The 18,844-nt window shown below is 46.6% G+C and overlaps 1 protein-coding gene across 1 annotated transcript in view; it reads right to left on the bottom strand.

Annotated features, from left to right (window-relative positions):
- Positions 1-461: 461 nt before the first annotated feature.
- Positions 462-18,844, bottom strand: part of SLC27A6 (solute carrier family 27 member 6) — a 373,836-nt gene continuing 355,453 nt past the window's right edge. The window contains exons 9-10 of the mRNA XM_085632711.1: positions 11,814-11,944; positions 462-856 (exon numbers count right to left, since the gene is read on the bottom strand). Of these exons, the coding sequence (XP_085488837.1) occupies positions 680-856; positions 11,814-11,944 (308 nt within the window). The 3' untranslated portion in view covers positions 462-679. The remainder of the gene's footprint in view (positions 857-11,813; positions 11,945-18,844) is intronic.

Raw genomic sequence — 18,844 nt, 5'->3', positions numbered from 1 at the left:
GCAGAGTTATTCAAGAACAAAGGATCTCCCATTACCCATCCCATTCAGGTTAAAAAGACACACATGTTCAAAAAACCCTTGCGAGGAAACCCTTATATTGTCTGGCTTGAAACCATGACAAGTGAAGGCCACAAATCGTCCAATTAGATATGCTCAGAATCTCAGTAAAATGATGCTCAGGGTGAATTAGTTCAGCAGTGGGCATTCATGCTAGTTTGCCATTAGCATTCGACAGTGTTAGAGACAAAAATAACCAAAATGATGCAAAAGTATGACAACCTTCTCCAGTAATAATGAGAAGATGATTACAAGCACTAACTCAAGAAATAGTTAGTAATGATTATGTGTTCGGCCAGGACACCATTTGCATAAAACACAAATGCATTTATCTCTACAGTGGTCCATGTTTTTTTTTGAAAATACACTAGGTTTTAAATAAGAATTAGCTGTTTGTACGCCACTGTAGTAAGGGTGGTTTTATTTATTCCAGTGCTTCTGAATGTAGAGTTCATACAGAGGGCGCTATTCTACTACCCCCCTCCGTGGATCATCATTCAAAATACACTTAGCAGTAAGGCACACAATTAGGAGACAAAAAATATTCTGAAACCAATTCAGTATACTTTTCGCACCCTTCAAAGTTCCAATATTTCAATCCATTGAAGTTTTGTGCGCACAGTTAAATTTTGAAGTGACCAGACAGGATCCTGTCATAAATGTCTCGTGTCAATTGCACGTATGATTTCTGAGAATCATCTAAGAAATAAAGAGGATCTGCAATTACTGATGGATCGAAACCTTCTTCCACCAATCGAAATTTCTGCTGCTTGAAGGTTGCAGTGATTTCCATCTTTTCCTGGGAAGAAGAACAAGTGCAAGTGAGTGAATGTGAATTTCTTTTTCAGAAAGTAGTACAGCACAACATCCCAGAGTAAATCTGAACATCACTACCCAAATAATACGTGAAACAAGAACGTGCACTGTGCTGTCAGACTGCACATGAAAAGTCTGCTCGTTTCATAGGATACACTACACAGAAATCAAAAATTAAATCATAAAAAAGCATATTCACGCGGAGATGCACTACTCCCAAAATGATTCAAACAAACTTCATGCACAAGGCAACATTACTTGGGTTGCTTCATGCAACTCACCCCACTGAAAGCGCGGTTTCCTTACTGTGAAAATTCCACTTTATGCAGTACAGAATAGTTCTCAAACATCACATAGTCAATTTTATGTTCTTACTTTGAAATGGAAAAAGTTTCCTAGTTAAAGTTTCTCTTCATTCTTGAAATAGGGAGAGACCTGGTGGTGCAGTCCTACACTTATAAACCTTTTCCTGGATGAACCAGGTGTAAATGGTGCGTTGAGGTTCAGAAAGAGGACAAACAAATCCCCATGTTCAAACAAGAGTGTAGGACAAGGAAAGACTTGATGGAGAGCCATTTCCCAGGACCAAAAAAAGATTAATGTAAAATGCAAATATCCTATATCAAAGCGTACATATGTGAATTTAGTGACATTTGTGGAGAATGTGTTACTTTCCGCCACATCACCTGTGAAAATGCAGTCTTTTGATGCACTTTCCAACATTTGATGCACCACGTTCCCTCATCCAGGAAAGCACCTGTTAATATAAGCTCTTCCAACATTAGTAGTCTGCCGCATTGTGCTCCTGGCCTCCCATTGAGCCAATCTGTTGTGCGTGCGAATGGCTCATGTTATGGTCAGACTGATGTGTGACATTGAGTAGTGAAAGTTATGAGGATTGGTGTTTTTATAGGCAACTACTATCACTGATACCTTATGAATCAATTTTTGTGATCTATACACTAGAGTTAGGGCTGACTGGAAAACCAAAAGCAGTCCTAGCAACAAGCATTTGCTATGCAATAGGTCTTGCTTTTGCCAGAGTTTAAGCTATTGGCATTGTAAATGACAATACCTTTTATTTATCTGTTTTGATAATCAACACAAATAAAAGGCATTGTCATTTATAATGCTAATAGCTCAAACTCTTGTAAATGCAAGACCTACTTCATTTTAAAGAAGTGGCCGCCATTGTAATGGGCTGCTCGGAAAGTGATAGCGCGCATGGCGCGCTTAATGTTGCAGGAAAGCATGTAGTGCCTGCAGTAGGAGAAAATAGTGCTTACAGACTAAATAAGACACACGGTGTAACAACAGAAGTAAAAGGGCCAGTCCTCACGAGAGGTTACAAATGAAGACAAGGCGGTACTAAGGAGGGACAAACACGCCTATTAACAAATCAGAAGCCAGCATTTACAAAACACAATGAAAAATATGGGCGGAGAGTGGGTGGAGCTTAAACTCCATAGTCGAATACAGCATGCTTTGCAGAGCAACGCATGCGCTGCCCAGGCTCGACCTAAAAATGCTCAAAACAGCCTGCTCAGGGCCATATGTAGGTAGCAACACATTTACCGATTCATAAATACCTAATTTTACCGATTTGGTATTTATGAATCGGTAAATGTGATGTAGGTAATGATTCGGTAAATTTTACCGAATCGGAAAAATTCGGTAAATATGAATCGGTATTTACCGATTCGGTAATGGGGCATACCTTCCCATTGATTCCTATGGGCCTGGAGGCCCATAGGAATCAATGGGAAGCCAGTCACCATTACCGATTCGGTAAATACCGATTCGGTAATGGGGGGAGCATATACAAGGGTGGCAGGGTGTCACATTGACACCCTGTTGCACCCCTGTTTCTTGCATGTGTGCACATGTGGCGCACATACATGCCATAAGGGCATGTATGTCTGCCACATGGCACTCTTACATCTGCAAAATATTGCGTTTTGCAAGGTATTCGTTATTTATCACCAACCTGTATTTGGTGGTAAATAACGAATTCTGAATTCTAATTTGCACTCTTTAGAGTGCTCCCTACATTCAGGATTCGGTATTTACCGATTCGGTATTTTACCGATTCGGTAATTTACCGAATCCTGAATTATGCCTCCTACATCCCAAATAGCTAAATACCGGTCGGTAACGGGATATTTACCGAATTTCGGCCGTTACCGGCCGGTATTTAGCTACCTACATGAGGCCCTTAATCTCGAAGTGCCATATGTCTTACGATCAATCAATCTATGCGTCTGTCCATCCATCCTCCCTCTCTTCTCTCCCTCTTAAATCACTTTCTTTCTACCTCCCCCTCCCTCTCGAAATCCTCCCATGCTTGCAAACAATCTTGGGGAAAGTGACAAATAACCAGGAGCAACCCTGGGCTTTCAGAATCAGACTCTGGGGACTTCAGCCCACTAGGAAAAAGCCCAGTGAAATAAAAGGCCTGTCTGGCCCTCGCGCCCACTGGATTAGAACATAGAAACATATCTAGTTCAGATTCTGTCTATTCTGTTAGTGAAACAAAATACACATATCACTCCTCCGGATAAATTAACTAAAGGATACATTATGTAGGTTAAAGGTATCAATTGCTTGCAAGGCTTCATGATGACTTTCCTTTCTTCAGAAAGGCTTCGAATTAAACATTTTCTGAGCTCCCAAAAATTATGAGAATAGATTCTCCTATTTGTACATACTGTCTGCTTGACTTGTTGGAGCTCTAATTTCTCCAGGTAAGGCAACATTTTATGTTAGCGGACTGCTAAAACCACATTACTCTTGGGGACAGGGTGCAAGCAATAAAGTCTACTCTTTTTTTGGGGGGTGTTCAGAAACACTTGCCTTAGTAGAACATTTGTTTTCCATGCAAAAACAATTTTTTTGCATCCTTTTGTTTCGATCTGAATGTTACAATGTATTTTATGCACATCTAAATCCACATCACCTCTTAAATATCCTTGGATTTTTCTTAAAGGCATGGACTGGACCATGAGGTGGGAGGGTAGGATCAGAGCTGACAGTTGGGGGCTGGGGAGGAACAGCTGTATCATAGATCTAGGAGCTACTAATACACCAGACCCAGGAGCTGAGCTGGCCACGGGGTGGGCCTTACTTTATACTCTTTATTTTTGCCCATAGAAGCCTTTTTTTAGCAACATTAGAGAGAAAACCAGCATGCTGTTTGACTTATGCCTTGCAGTCTGCTTAAAGCTCCATGATGCACGTTCATAATTGATTGAGCTACATAAATGTCAGAACAGATTTACTATATTTGGCCTTGTTGCCAATTGCTTTAGGCTAGAGTTAAAAAAAAGTGTAAATTAACTCTCAGACTCCACTCCTTATGACTTCATCCCACACAGCTCCACGTCTTTCTGCTTCCACACCATATCTTCATTTTATTGGATCCCCGAGTACTTTTTTTTTTTTTTTACATTTCCAGCACTATGTGGGATAGAGCAAGAGACAGATGCTGGGGCACTTTCACCTTCCTTCTGCAAGGCTTGTCGAGGCAGCGGTCAAATCACTAATGCAGATCAGTGCCTCTGAAAAGCGAGGGGGTCTCTGCCAGAGTTTGATCCACGCTTGACTCATCTCTGAATTCAACAAGTCAAAAGCATGCAGGCAAAGCCCCCTTAGAAATTAGTAACACAATGTCCAGTTACATACGGTTTGTTATCTTCAGAAAGCTGTGGTTTTAGGAAAAGGTTAAATGCATGTTAGGAAGCAGGCTCTGCATATATTATACCAAAGTAAGGTACAGTGTGCACAGTGTCCAGTGGAACCCCAATGGTAGGCAGAGGTAAAAGTAGATAGCACCTTACTCTCCAATTGTGGTAGTGTGGGTGAGCAGTAAGGCTTTATCAGAGAGTAGTGTTAAGCATTTATTGTACACACTCAGGAAAGAAATGATATCACACACTCAAAGACTGAACTCAGACCAATTGGTTTGTATGAAAATATTATTTTCGTCGTATTTTATTACTAGAACCAAATCATAGGTAGAATTTTACTTTCCAAGGCAATACACATTTGTTATTAACTTGATTTTGTTACCGGTTTGTAAACTTTGGCAAATAGACAGTCGAAATTACTTTATTGTTACTTTTCCTACACAGCGCAGGAACTCTAGATACCACACTGGTACATTTCTTAAGAGAAAGGAAAAGAAGGTAATGCGTTTTGCAGTAAAATTATAGTTTTGCAGTATTACTCACAGAGGGCACTCAAATCGCACTAGCACAAAGGTGACTGGGTGTGGAGTGCAGGAACAGAACGTTCGCAAACAGGCTAAGTAAGGTCATGGCTTTGGGACTGCGGACCATCAGACCACCAGGTTAGTCAAACAAAAAGCTTCTGGGGTCGAGGTCAGCACTGTAGCCCAATGGCCAACACAAGAACTACACCACCAGTAGCACAGAGGCAGACGGGATTAGGGCCTAGTGTAGAATGCTGTCGTCGGGGTTCCCAAGGTCTCTCAGTGGAGATCGTTGATCTTGGTCTATGCTGCAGATTTGGTCGGGGATTCCTGGGAGTCGGTCAGCGGCTGATTAGGCGAGGGGGATCTTTGGGAGTTGACATCTTGTGACCACAAGCGTTTGCAGACAGAGTCAGTCGGATTGGTCTTCTTGGACCGCTTCGGTTAGAGAGTAGGTCAGGGTTTCACCTTCGGTCGTGATTGGAAGGGGCCTCCCAGATAAAGGCTGCAGACTCGGTTTAGAAGCTTGTGGATGTTCAGGGGTAACTGGAACCCAGGCTAGGACCGCAAGGGAGACTTCCTTAGGGTATTTAGCCACTCAAGTTCAGGGCGCCGGGAGCTAAGTGGTGGGGACTCACGGAGTCGGCTGGAGTCAGAGTCAGTCGGTTTTGAGCAAGTCTGGTTCTCACAGGAGATAACGTCTTTTTGGTTGTGAAGGGGTGCGGGTTCTCTGGGTTTTTGAGGGCTACTGGACACACCAAGGTTCTGCTGGAGGAGTCTGAGGGGGGGGGGGACAGGCCGGTAGGGCAGGGACCACATTAGTTGGTGTCCTCCTCTTCCTCTCTCAGTGCGGCTGTTCGGTCCTTCTTGTTATTGTTTCTTTTTGTTGGCTCTGGTCTGAGGAGTCAAGGTTCGGGGGTGCCCCTAAATACTACATTTAGGGACATTTCAGGTAGGTACAGGTCGGGACCAATGGGTCCCTCCCTTGGGGTGGGTACACCACCTATTATGTTATCCTCCAGTGGGATGGGGGATAAGCCTCACTCTGGTTGGCTGGGTCCCCCCATCTTCAAGATGGCGGGACTGAGTGTTGTGCTTCACCTCGCCTCCCCCTGCTGAGGGGTGGGGTTGGCAAAGGTGGGCACAACTCTTCTCCTAACTTAGTTTTCCCGCCGATTCTCCCACCCAAAGTGGGGGTCACAACCAGTGGGGGCCAGATGCTGGGAGCAGCAAATGTCTGGGGGTAGCTCACAAAGGCGGCAAGTCCCCATCCTGGGGGAGGAGGCTTGACACCTCGTCCCAGGATGCTCTTTGTTTAAGGACCCCGAGAGCAGCAGGCTCTCAACCCAGGGATCCAGAAACATGTCTGGTGGTGGCAGCTGGCGAGCAGCCACTCAGCCAGGCCACAAGAGGTAGGTTGTTTTTCATTGGGCCTCTCTAAGATGCCCTCTGAGTGCATTTTTCAATAAATCACAAACTGGCATCAGTGTGCGTTTAATGTGCTGAGACGTTTGGTACCAAACTCCCCAGTTTTCAGTAAAGCCTTTATGGTGCTGTGGAGTTCGAAATGAAAAACTCCCATACCATATACTCTTTATGGCAGAACTGCACTTAGAATGTCTGCGAATTGACAGGGATGTGTGTCATGTCGACTCATTTTGTTCTGCACCAAAACACGTAGCCAGCAATGGTAGTGTGCGTTTGTAAAGGTACAGGGCCTCTAAGGGTGGCACAAATAGTGCTGCAGCCCTTAGGGGCCTTGTCTGGTCACAGTGTCATTGGTATACCTGGTACCTTTTACAAGGACTTACATGTGGCCAGAGAGTTACCAATTGGGTTTTGCAACTTCACAGTTTAGGGAAAGAACATAGGACCTGGGTACCTGGTTGGCAGGAACCTATGGCACACTTAGTCAAAGTACATCAACATTTAGGTCAAAAAGTGGGGGGCAACCATGCAACAAGGGGCACTTTCCTACACATGATAGGTCAGCGCATCTAGAACCGCAAAAGATTTGTGTCACAGTCATAAAACTCATGGGTGTCATGGAAAGATGGGCAATCAAAGCCAGTTAAACATGCATGGACTTCATTTGGGAGTAGTCCGGGGTTGCAGCTCTGACCTCTAACTTGCTCTCTGCTACTCCTGGTATTTCCTTTGTGACCCCTGGTCCCAGAGGAGGCAAGCTCAAAGTGGTCAGCAGAGTTAGCCAGGGTCAGCTACCTTTAATTAATAAAGGCTGATGAAGCTGGGGTTAAATCTGTCACATATAAATCCACTATGTATAAAGCTAGAGGGCAAGGATCTGTACACATTTGCTTGTATGTCAGGTGACATTAGACTTCTAAAAGGCTCATATTAAAGTCCGGTGTATTTGAAGTTGCTCTCTCAAGAAGCTTGGGTGTGTGTGGACTCAATCATGTCAAATAAAGGTCTCCAGGCCATTGGGTTTGGAGCAATGTCAGTACCATTATACTCTAGACATCACTAAGCTTGGAGGTCAAGGGATGGAAGTCTGGCATTTGAGAAGCTGTGGTGCCTGTTCAAGTTACCTCTCAATGTGTATTGAACACTTGCAACCACATATTCCAAAGTTGTCTTTTTGCTTTCTGTATTGAATTACGTTTGAGTAATGCAATATTTAGACTGTGGATGCTGCTGTTGGTTCCTAAGAAATGCTGACCAAAAACAGTGTCCTTCCCTGTTCCACTGAGTCTCTGCTGGAAATTTATTGGCTTAAGCAGTGTTTAGCGGTCAACATAATATGCCACCCCTAAGCATTTCATACATATGATTAAGTATATCAAAATGATAGAGGCACAGATAAACCTTTTTCTTAGTTTACAGGCCTTACCTGTATGTTGCATCTCTATCGTATCAGAACTGGAAACATGCTGGAAGGTTAGACACCTCTTGTTTTTAACATTAGCCATAAAGTAATTTCACCATGGATGAGGGTCTTCATGGTCAACTCACAAAATGTAAAACTGCCATATTTGGATGTGACGATAATCTGACTGTGCCCTCTGTCACTCCATTTATCACTAGTTTATACAGCTGATCTGGCTGACTAGGTCAGTGTACAATTGCTCCCTCACAGCTCCATGTACATTCCTGTTAAAGCTGCGTGCTCTGTCCCAGACGGTAGCTTTTCCCTCATAGAATTGTCAGTCGCCTGCCCTCCACCCTACCCCCTGGTATATGAGTATCTGTGCTCCATGTTAGAACCTCCAAACACGCCTTATGTACAGTTGTCACACTAACAGTGGCTAGCTCTTCACGAGCGCAAATGGGTCCATTTGTGCCATGATCTTGCCGCCCACGCAAGTAACATAAGTATACTATTGATTATTTATGTTATTTAGTGCCCAACAAAACACTGATACTAACACGGTATTGCTGCTAGTTTTAACTCCCAAAATAATATGTAAAAAAACATCACAATACCAACAGAAAGATATGCAGCAACAGTTGTATTGACCCTTTTGTTTCCATTATTTAGAGTGTTTCTACCCTTGGGTACTTGAAGCAGAGCTTTACATATTTATTAATATCCTTACATACTGCATATTTATAACATGGTGAAGTGCTCAATATGGGGGTGAAATTGCATCAAAGAATTACACCACATTGTTTAAACTTAAAATACAGAGTCATTTCTATTGGTAAGTTATTTTATTGCTGTTGGGATTCCTCTGTCCTCTAAATAAGGACCATAGGGTCTAAAGTATCAAGGAGTTTAGTCATTCTGTGTCTATGGGAAATAAATTCATTAGTACATAAAGACCTTATTGTCAAACTATGCAGTCACAATTTACAGTAAATGAATGTGTATGTATTATTTTCTTCATTGACTTCGCTTACACTGGTACAACCAGTTCATTTTCACATTAACCATACGGATTTCGCTCACTGCTCTTGCTAACAAGGAGTGACTAGTTCCAACAGAGTTAAGACCTACTTGATCTGCCTACCTGGGCATTCTCGAAATAACTACAGAAGGCCCAAATGGTTGGAAAACCCGCAGTTCCTGGAATTATGTTAGAACCTATTGGCGAATGGCAGACGCCCTTGGCATGGAACAAATGAGTGATCCTCAAGCCACAGACTGGATTACCCAGAAATCCCCCATAATTCACGTTACCTAAGAAGTGCAAAAGCATTCCTTTGGGAGGTTAGCGGTGATGCCAACAGAATCGGGTTTCAGTTGCACTTTTCTTTTAGATGTCACAATTCAATCCATTACCACACACTGTGGGCTAACCTTCCAATTTAATGTTTACCTCCTATTATAAGTGATATACACACAATGCATCCCTCCTTGGAATTGGAGCGATCACTTTCTAGCCTAAAGCTGGAGGCAAGAAAGTGGAGAAAGATGCAATAAGTAGCAATAACAGCATTATGATGTATAACTCCAAAGCTTCCAAAAATGTTAATCCGAAGGTAAAGCATAATGCATCAAATAATTACTGGTAATTGCACTACTCGGAGTTCTAGTCCCTTGCTTTAATTCCTTACATGTAGAGGCAAAAGACCCCCATGATGTACCGAACTTAAGCGAGGGAGGGACGAGGTGGTAATGCCAAATGGAAAAGTAATATCTTCCTCGGTGTATGATATTCTGAGTTTGCTCTAAAACCTACTATAAACGTTCACAAAAAAAAAAAAAGAAATTTCCTCCTGTTGAGTCACTGCTACACTTGGAGCAAATTTCTGACTTTCCCTAAACTCACTAAAAATTCCAGAGGCACTGGGTCAATTGTCACTACTTTCTATGAATATCTACCTGCTTAACTATACTCCACTCAGATTTTGAACATGTATACATCTCTGAATGGGAATATGTATTGAATATATGTGTTGGAGGGAGGACCACCGGGGAGTCGGGGGGACTGCTCCAGCCACCTCCCTTCCGCAAAGTTATAGCCGAGCGCCGCTGAGAAGCCTCCTAGGAGAGGTCCTTCTCCTGAGATCGTACTAGGCCCAGTAACACCACCACGCAGGACTCTGTATCAGTTGCTTATCTTGGTTCTTTATCAAAGGTGGCACATTCAAAATTTACAGTGGGATCGAGTGATCCAAAAAGAGTCTCAATGTCTTTAGGGGGATAGGGTAGCGGGTCAGTCTCAGTACCAGCCAGGTACGGGGAGGCCCTGCGCCAGACCTTGCGTGCTGGTCTCGAAGTAGCTCGGACGGGGAGAGCCGCGACGGCGTCTGCAGGGCTCGGGTGGTAGTTCCGCTTGGGTCGAGCCGCGACACAGTCAGCAGGGCTCCGGTGGTAGGTCCGCTTTGGTCGAGCTGCGACGAGGTCAGCTGGGCTCTGATGGCAAGTTCAACAAGGTCGGGCCGCGACAGCGTCAGCAGGGCCCCAAAGGTTCGTGAAGGTCTTTAAGCACGGTGGAGCCGCGGCGTTGTCAGCAGGGCTCAGGGTGTAGTTTCAGGATGAGTCTTTCTCCGTAGGGTCAGCCGCGATCCGATCAGCAGGGCTCTTGACTCCGGGATACAACCGTTGTCTTGTTGCCGGGTCGCCCCAGATATAGGACTGGAGCCCTTTGATGTCCGGACCCTTGCGCCCGGGGGGGGCGGAGAGGCCGGGTAGGGAGCGGCCAGACACCCAGCAGGAGAGGCGCCAGGCCCCAGAGAGCTGTGGGGCAATCGCACCTAGGTGTGGAAGGACGGTTGGGGGTCCCATCGATACTGCCCTCCGCCGGGAGTGGGAAGGGTTCACGTGGTATCCCCCGGGCCAGGGGTTGGCGCCTCGATGTCGGGCCTCGCTGGGACCGAGGCCGGGTGGAGCGGGGTCACGTCGGTGGGCACGTGGAGTGACGTATAATCCAAAATGGAGGAGCCCCGAGGTGCATGGGACCTCGTGCGGCTTAGCGAGGGGGAACAGGACCACGCCACGAGGCCGGCTCCAACAATATGTATTTAAACTTGTTCGTTCATTCTCAATGCCAAACTATTTTTTTGTTGTTGGTGGTGATCCGATGCCAGCATGTTCTTCCGATTTCCTGCCATGAAAAATAGATTCATTGCTGCCCATATCAAGAGTAAATTTCCAGCTGTTTTGAGGCTGGAAAACTATATACACATGTTGTGTGACAAACAACACACAAACGCGCGAGTGTTAACCTCTTGCAAAGGTTCTCCCACCTTGGATCACACTCTTTCCCTGTATGGACGCGATATTGGAGTTAACGCCACATGAGAATAAATTCAATAAATGGACCAAGTTCAGGTTTTCGTGAATCGCAAAGTCCAATCTGCAACAGAAATGTAAACTACTGACAATTTTTTCTATACTCATGTATGCAACTAACTTTGTGAATTGAGATCTAAAGACAACCTAGTGTTTTTTTTTTCGTGGTAAATACAACATCGAATGACAATTTAGAATGCTCTGATTAGATTAAAAGCTCTTGAACAGTATATAGCTCTTTTGCGTTTCCAATTATTTTATAAGGTGCTAAGTTGTATTAAACTCCATCTAGTTTCCTGATAATGAGCAGGGCTCGTATTCTTTTTGTGTGCGATCTATCTTATAAGAAGCTGGGTGTAGTTTAGAGCACTTGATGCTCAATATATGATGTCTGACAACACGTAAAAAAATAATGTTAGGGTACTGGTAGCGTCTATAGAAATTGTGATAAACATTTCAGGTCAACATGCTTTAACAGGACAGCAACCAACGTTATATCACACTCACTCGATTGTAAAAATAATTTACCTGTATTCTTAAAAACCTTGGACAAGCATACCCGGGTAAATATGTCACAATCTGTTCATAAATCCTTTTCAAATTTAAAGATTGATTAGGTTTCAATACAATGGAGGCCATCCCGACTTTTCCTTCATGACCTAAAATTACAAAAATATATAAATATGTATTACAAGCACTTTGTAGGATAGCGAGCATGTTTTAAAGTTGTTTAAATATTAACTTAATGGCCATTAACATTTATTACATCTCAAATTAATTGCCGAGCTTAACGTAGTATCGAAAGACGTCACATGAAAGTTGAAAGAAACTGAGATGCAGCACCCCAGGTATAAATGTAGATTATTTTGAGGTCATGTACATCTTACAAAGTGAATCATTTTTTAGGTTGGGCAAGTGGGGCATTTGCACAACTACAGCGAGACCTCTGAGATTCAATTGGGGGTTTTGGGGGGAGGGCCGAATGCCCTACTCCCCTGGGATCTTCGGGCGAGTGGTAGGGTCACGGGACAAGAGGTGGTGTGACTGGCAGAGGGGTGTGGGGGCAGGGACAAAGGGCTTCATCGGGATTTTGACATGGCACAGGTGCCATTTTAAGTTTGGTACACACCAGTTGGCAAGGGTCATCCTATGAATTTTTCATTAGGTCAATCCACGTGATAGTACAGATAGTTGCGGTTATGGCCCTGAGCGAGAGTGTGAGGCAGGCCCAGCTCACCCTGCAAGAGCCGGACAGGTATGCCCGCGTCCGGAGAGCGAGACGAGGGGGGGCTGGGGGGATTGACAGCAGCAGTGATAGCCTGCTCCTCCCCAATTCAGAAGCAGTAGCATATTGCCAAAGCAGTAGATGCTAAGGGGAGTTTCTCGGGTCCGTTCGCAGAGGGACAGCCGTCGAAGGCCGAGGTACCTCGCCGCACTTCTGCCATGTTGGGGGGGAGGGAACATTTCAAGTTAGGCTTGGAGGTGCAGGCAATCAGGTCTTTATTAAAGAGGGTTGTAAAGGGGCTGCAGCGCGGTATGTCTCGTGCGTGCTGCGGCTGCGATAATAACCAACGATATGCGGGTGTTTCTGTCTGTAGTGCGGTCCCGACTGCCTTAGGGTGACCAACTGGCATTGGTGCAAATTCAGGACGGTGAGTGTAAAACTTCAGGACAAACGGTCAAAATTCAGGACACAAATTCAGGACAGGAGGTCAAAATTCAGGACAAAACTTCAGGACAATAGGTAAGTTTTACAGACACATCAGAGGAGGTCGCGCAATAGTATATAAGTAAGCCCAGCCATATCCAAACATATTCAACCATTTGCAAACCTATCCATCATGTATCCTTCCATCTATCATTTCACTCATCCATCACTTCACTCATCCATCCATCCATCATCCATCCATCCTTTCACCCTATCCATCTGTACACTCATCCATCCACTCTTCCACCCATCCATCCCTTCACTCATCCATCCATTATTCATCCATCCACCCTTTCACCCCATCCATCCGTACACTCATCCATCCACTCTTCCACCCATCCATCCATTCACTCATCCATCCAGCCATTTACCGTTTCACCCATCCAGCCATCCTTTCACTTACTCATCCATCAACCCAGTCACTCATCCTTCCACCCATCCACCCTTTCAGTCATCCATCCATCCTCCCTTTCTCTCTCCATCGACCCTTTCACTTAGCCATCCTTCCATCCATCCACCCACCCATCCATCCATCCATCTACTCATCCACTCATGAATCCATCCATTGCCCCATCACTCATCCATCCTTTCACTCCTTCTCTCATCTATTCATCCTTCTGTCCACCTACCCTCCCTTTAACTCACTCATCCATCCTTACATCCATCATTTCACTCATCCATCCACCCACTCACTCATCATCCACCTTTTTACTCATCCATCCTTTCACTCATCCATCCACCCTTTTACCCATCCAGCTACCCTTCCACCCATACATCCAGCTATTTACCTTTTGTCTCATCCATCCTTCCACTCACTCATCAATCCATCCATTCTCTCTCATTATCCATCTACTCAACCTTTCATTCATCCATTCACCCTTTCACTAATTCATCCAGCCATCCCTTCACTTACTCACTCGCTCACCTTTTCATATTTTTGAGCTGAGCCTTTTTGAGAAGAGGCCCATCAAGAACTTCACCCTCGCTGCCGGAGCCATGCCAGGACTGGGACAGAAGCCTCCCAGGGCGGAGACAGGATCCAACATAGGGGGGGGCCAGGAGCCATCACAGGCAGGGGGAAGGGGGGCACAAGAGCCACCACATGGGGGGACAGGAGCCATCACCTGGGGGGGAGGGGGCAGGAGCCATCACATGAGGGGGAACAGGATCCACCAGGGTGGGCATGCAGTATTCTAGTATCATTTTGGTCTCTTCCAGGGTGGGGTAGGGCTCCTCACCCCCTCCTGGACAAGACAAGACAAGGAGAGGACAGGCCCTCTTTCTAAAATGTTAGTTTTGCCATCCCCCACTGTGATGTACAGTACTTAAAGGAGATTCTCCAAGAGAACTGATTTAACTGATTGGCCTCCATACTTTGTTAATCAGCGTGGGTGCGATTGTGCCATTTCTTTATTTTATTACATTATAGACTGCATGTTTGAAGAACCAAGGTTTGTTTACAAGTTTAGTGACAGTAATTAAGCTCTGTGAAGAGAACCAGGTGCTGCCGGTTCTCGGATGTTTGGGGCCCTGGGCAGAAAATAAATGTGTGAGGCCCCTCTAAATTGCAGACATGACGCATTCAGGGCTGTTTGCATCTGAATAGATGCCCCCCCCCCCTCCTGACGCTGCAGCCCCTCCCTCTCAGTCACCTTCAAGCACCTCTTAACAGCTCATCAAGCGCTGAAGGTGTGAGGGTTGCCATCCCGCTGTGCCTCTCCAATGCTGCTGGGTATCTGAGCTTTGGTACTGCATCGGAGTCTGTTACACCCACCTCAACAGCATCGGAGTCAAGCAGGCAGGTGGGTGGAAGCTGTGCCGGCTTTAGGGTGATGCGACCGGTGCCCGGTTAAAATTACGGACAAATGGCGTCCGTTAAAGAATCCTTCACAGACAACGGACAGACGGCCGAAATTACGGACTGTCCGTGAAATTTACGGACGGTTGGTCACCCTAGACTGCCTATGTGGGCCACGCCTCTTTATTTTATAATCGCGCATGGCGACAAACGCCAGCACCCAAAGCGTACGTCCCGGGCGTGGGTAAACTGCATTGCTACCCCGCCTGGGAACATTACATTCCTTCTAACCTTTAACAAAACAGAAATAAAACGTTAACATTCAATCTATTTCCAGTTCCAGCCAGGGCGCTTACTCCCAGCTCACCAACCCAGGTACAGGCCCCAGTCTGCGGCGGGTCCTTGGTTCTTCACACCATGAATCCCGCAAGACGGGAGGAGGGAGCTGGATTGCTCCACAGACAGTACCTGGAACGCTCTCCCTTGGATGAGGACCCAGACGGGGCGACTTCCTGCGATGCCATGTCCGCAGGGGACCTCAGTGGGGAGCTGGACGGCTCTTCTTCAGTAGCTCCAAGTGGTGATGGCTGTCCTCTGCTAGCCCCATCCGAGTCATCCGTGGGTTGGTTCTCTGGCTTGTCTCCCCTTCTTCAGCCCTTCTCTGACTTAGGCCAGTATCCATGCTGTCCGAGATGGGAATGTTGAGAGTTCCGGCATTGACCTTTTTGAAGAATGATACATTTTGTGTGAGTTCTTCTGTTCCTCTCCGGGCTGTTACCATCATGCCTGTCTGGCGGGTTACTGCCCAAACGGGAGGCGGAACTTACTCCATGGATGTCTGTCTTTGACGTAAACCATGACCCTCTTCCGGATGGTCGACGCTCTCGCTCTTCGGTTGGCACTGGATTTATCATTGGTATTGGTCCTCTTGGCTAGGACTCTAGTACTGTCAATCGGGGAAGGGGCCCAGTTTGGGTTATGGGGAATAGTGTCTCGCACCACTCGACCCATACTTGCGGGTCCCGGTGCCCTCTCTGTAGTGAGATGGGGCGTCAACCTGTGCTCCCTCAGGAAGCTATAGATGGCTCTTTCCAGCAGTGCTTCTTCGGCATGCGCAATGCGAATGACCTTGTTGAGGGTGTGCATGAACCTCTCTACTTCCCCGTTTGCTTGGGGCCAGCGCGGTGTCACTTTCCGATGACGTATGCCCCAAGATCTGAGGTAGTCGGCGAACTCTTGTCCTTGAAAGGGTGGGCCATTGTCAGGCTTCACACCTCAAAGATCCCGTGGGTAGCAATGATCTTTTCCACTTTGGTGATTGCCTCTGTGGCCGTTTGGCCTCCGACAATTTCTATTTCGGGGTATTTCGTGTAGTCATCTATGACCACGAGGGTATAGCACCTGTCTGGTAGATGCCCAAAGTCCATGCTAACGCACTGCCATAGTCCTCGAGGGTTGTCTTCAGTGATTACGGTGTGAGGTTCATCAGGTTAGCCTGACATCTGAAACCATTGGCATGTCTGACCGCCTGCTCCACCATTGTGTCCATACCTGGGAACTACACTTTCGCTCTCAGCCGACCTCTTGTCTTCACCACGCCTTGGTGCCCTCGATATGCGAGATCCACTGCCTGCTGGGCAAGGCTTAAAGGGATCACTAGCCGTGGACCTCTCAGCAGGCACCCCCTACTGTCGACGGATAGTTCCTCTTTGATTCTCATGATCGACTCCAGCGTGGTCTTTGCTTGTGGTGTTCGCCAGGTCATCGTGGTTTGGACTGGGCGCCAGTCATTTGTTTGGACTGCGGTGTTGGCTAGCTGCAGACACTCGTCATTCTGGGTGGCTTCCATTATCGCTTCGAGACTCATCGGAAGCGGTCGGGACCGTTCTACTATGAAACGTACGTATTCTTTGGTGTCCTCTGCATCTTCTTCCTCTGCTTTGGTCGCAGCCCTTGGGTGGCTTGAGAGATAGTCTGCCGGGTTGGATGAACCAGGTTTGTACTCAACCCGGTAATCATGTCCTTGCAGCTGGAGGATCAGTTCTTCTATCCTCGGGGTAGGGGGGAGGGGGGGGGGGGGGGGGGGGAGGTTTGACACTGATCCTTGAAAGAGGGGTATGAGGGGCTTGTGGTCGGTGGTAACAGTGAATGGGTGGCCATACACGTAAATGTGGAAATGCCGACATTCCCAATGGATCGCAATCGCCTCCCTCTCAATCTGCTCTGTTTCCGTCAGGGAGCGGCTTGCGTGGGCAATCGGAGCCCAGTCTTCATTGCGTTGTTGCGTGAGCACTGCCCCTAGCCCATAGGGGCTGGCGTCAAGGGCAATGTTGGTGGGCCTGGTCGGGTCAAAATACGACAGCGTGGTGTCCGCCGAGAGTGCTGCTTTGGTATCCTTGAAGGCTTGTTGTTAGATTTGAGGGTCTCTAGTTGGCATAGGTAGATACCTGTGACAAATAGGGACCCTTGTGTCTAGTCAGGGTAGGGGGCTACACTCCTAAAATAACCCCTGTTAACATCCTTGGTAGCTTGGCACGAGCAGGCAGGCTTATCTCAGAGGCAGTGTGTAAAGCATTTGTGAACACATACAGTAATACAGTGACAACACTGCAAATGGACACCACACCGGTTGCATTATAAAAATAAGTATTTTTATATAGGCTTAACACAGGACCAAACGACAAATATCCACAATACTGAACTCAAAAACAGTCTCTCAAATGTTATAAAATAGCTCAGTTCTCTCGGGTTGTAAATGCGACACTTTACTCTCAATGTACCTTAAATGCGTAGTGCAAAGAAAACAAAAGGGTTGCAGGGAAGGTGATGCGTCGGTTCCTTACACGCAGGGGAGCGGATGCGTCGGTTCCTTACTGCTGCGCAGGGGAGTTGATGCTCGCTTCCTTACTGTCTGGGGAGTTGATGCGTCGGTTTCTTACTGCTCTCCGGTGCAATGTGACATGCTGGCACTTCGATGCGATACTCTTCTCCGGTGCGATGCGACAAAATGGCGTCTTGGTTGCGATGCGACAACGTTGGTGTGATGTGTGCAGCCCGACGGCGACTCGATCTTTGGAGCCGCGACAGGCCCTGCGACGTGCTTCTCCGGTGATGCGATGATGACCTCTGTGGCAGCGTCCCGCTTCTCCAGCGATGCGCCATGCTTCGGCGATGCGATGATGACAGCGGCAGCTCGCTTCCTCGGCGATGCGATGACAGCGGCTGCGACATGCTTCTCATTGTTGCGTCGCACTTCCAGCTCCCAGCAACACGCAGTCTCTCAGAAGGCCCAGCACAACATCAGACACTTCAATTTCTAGCAAGGGAATTCAGGGGGGAGCTGGTTGGTGAAGACTTGTACCCTGAGACTTCAGGCAGGAGGCAAGCTCTAGTTCAAGCACTTGGAGACTCTTGTTCAAGTTGATAGAAAGCACACTCAGTCCTTTTCTGCTCTCTTTGGCAATGAAGCAACCACTGCAGGCCAACCCCCAAACACACAGCACAGGGGTAGTCTCCTCCTTCAGCTTCCTGGTTCTTCTCCTCAGCAAAGGTTTGTCTTGATTCCCAGAAGTTCTTGGGTCTGGGTCCCAATATTTATACTCCTTTTCCCTTTGTTCTCTGAAGGCAGAGAAGCCTTTGCCTAGTCCAAACCAGTTCTGGTCAGTCCTGGAGCACTTTGTTGACATGTCTCCTACTTTCCTTTCACAGTACAGGGCAGGGACATCAGACACACCACAGGAAGTGGAGCCTGCATTGTGGAGGGAAGGTCCAGCCCTATTCAGGTCCCAGGTGCAACTCCTCCCACCCATCTAGATCTCTCTATTCAGCCTTGTGCTGACTCACCCGGTCTCCTGGAATCCCCCAGCCCCTGTCATTCAAACTCCAGACAAGGAATACACAGCCTAGCAGAGGCAGGTTTGGATGGTTAGACAAGAAAATACATACTTTTTAAAGTGGTAATTTCAAACGCAGAATGTTAAAACCAACTTCACTAAAAGATGTATTTTATCATTCTGAGTTCAGGCATACTAAACTCTAATTTCTACCATGTTC

The sequence above is a fragment of the Triturus cristatus genome, chromosome 2_1 (assembly GCF_964204655.1).
Source record: "Triturus cristatus chromosome 2_1, aTriCri1.1, whole genome shotgun sequence".
Taxonomy (NCBI): domain Eukaryota; kingdom Metazoa; phylum Chordata; class Amphibia; order Caudata; family Salamandridae; genus Triturus; species Triturus cristatus.
This window is presented reverse-complemented; position numbering and strand designations above follow the sequence as displayed.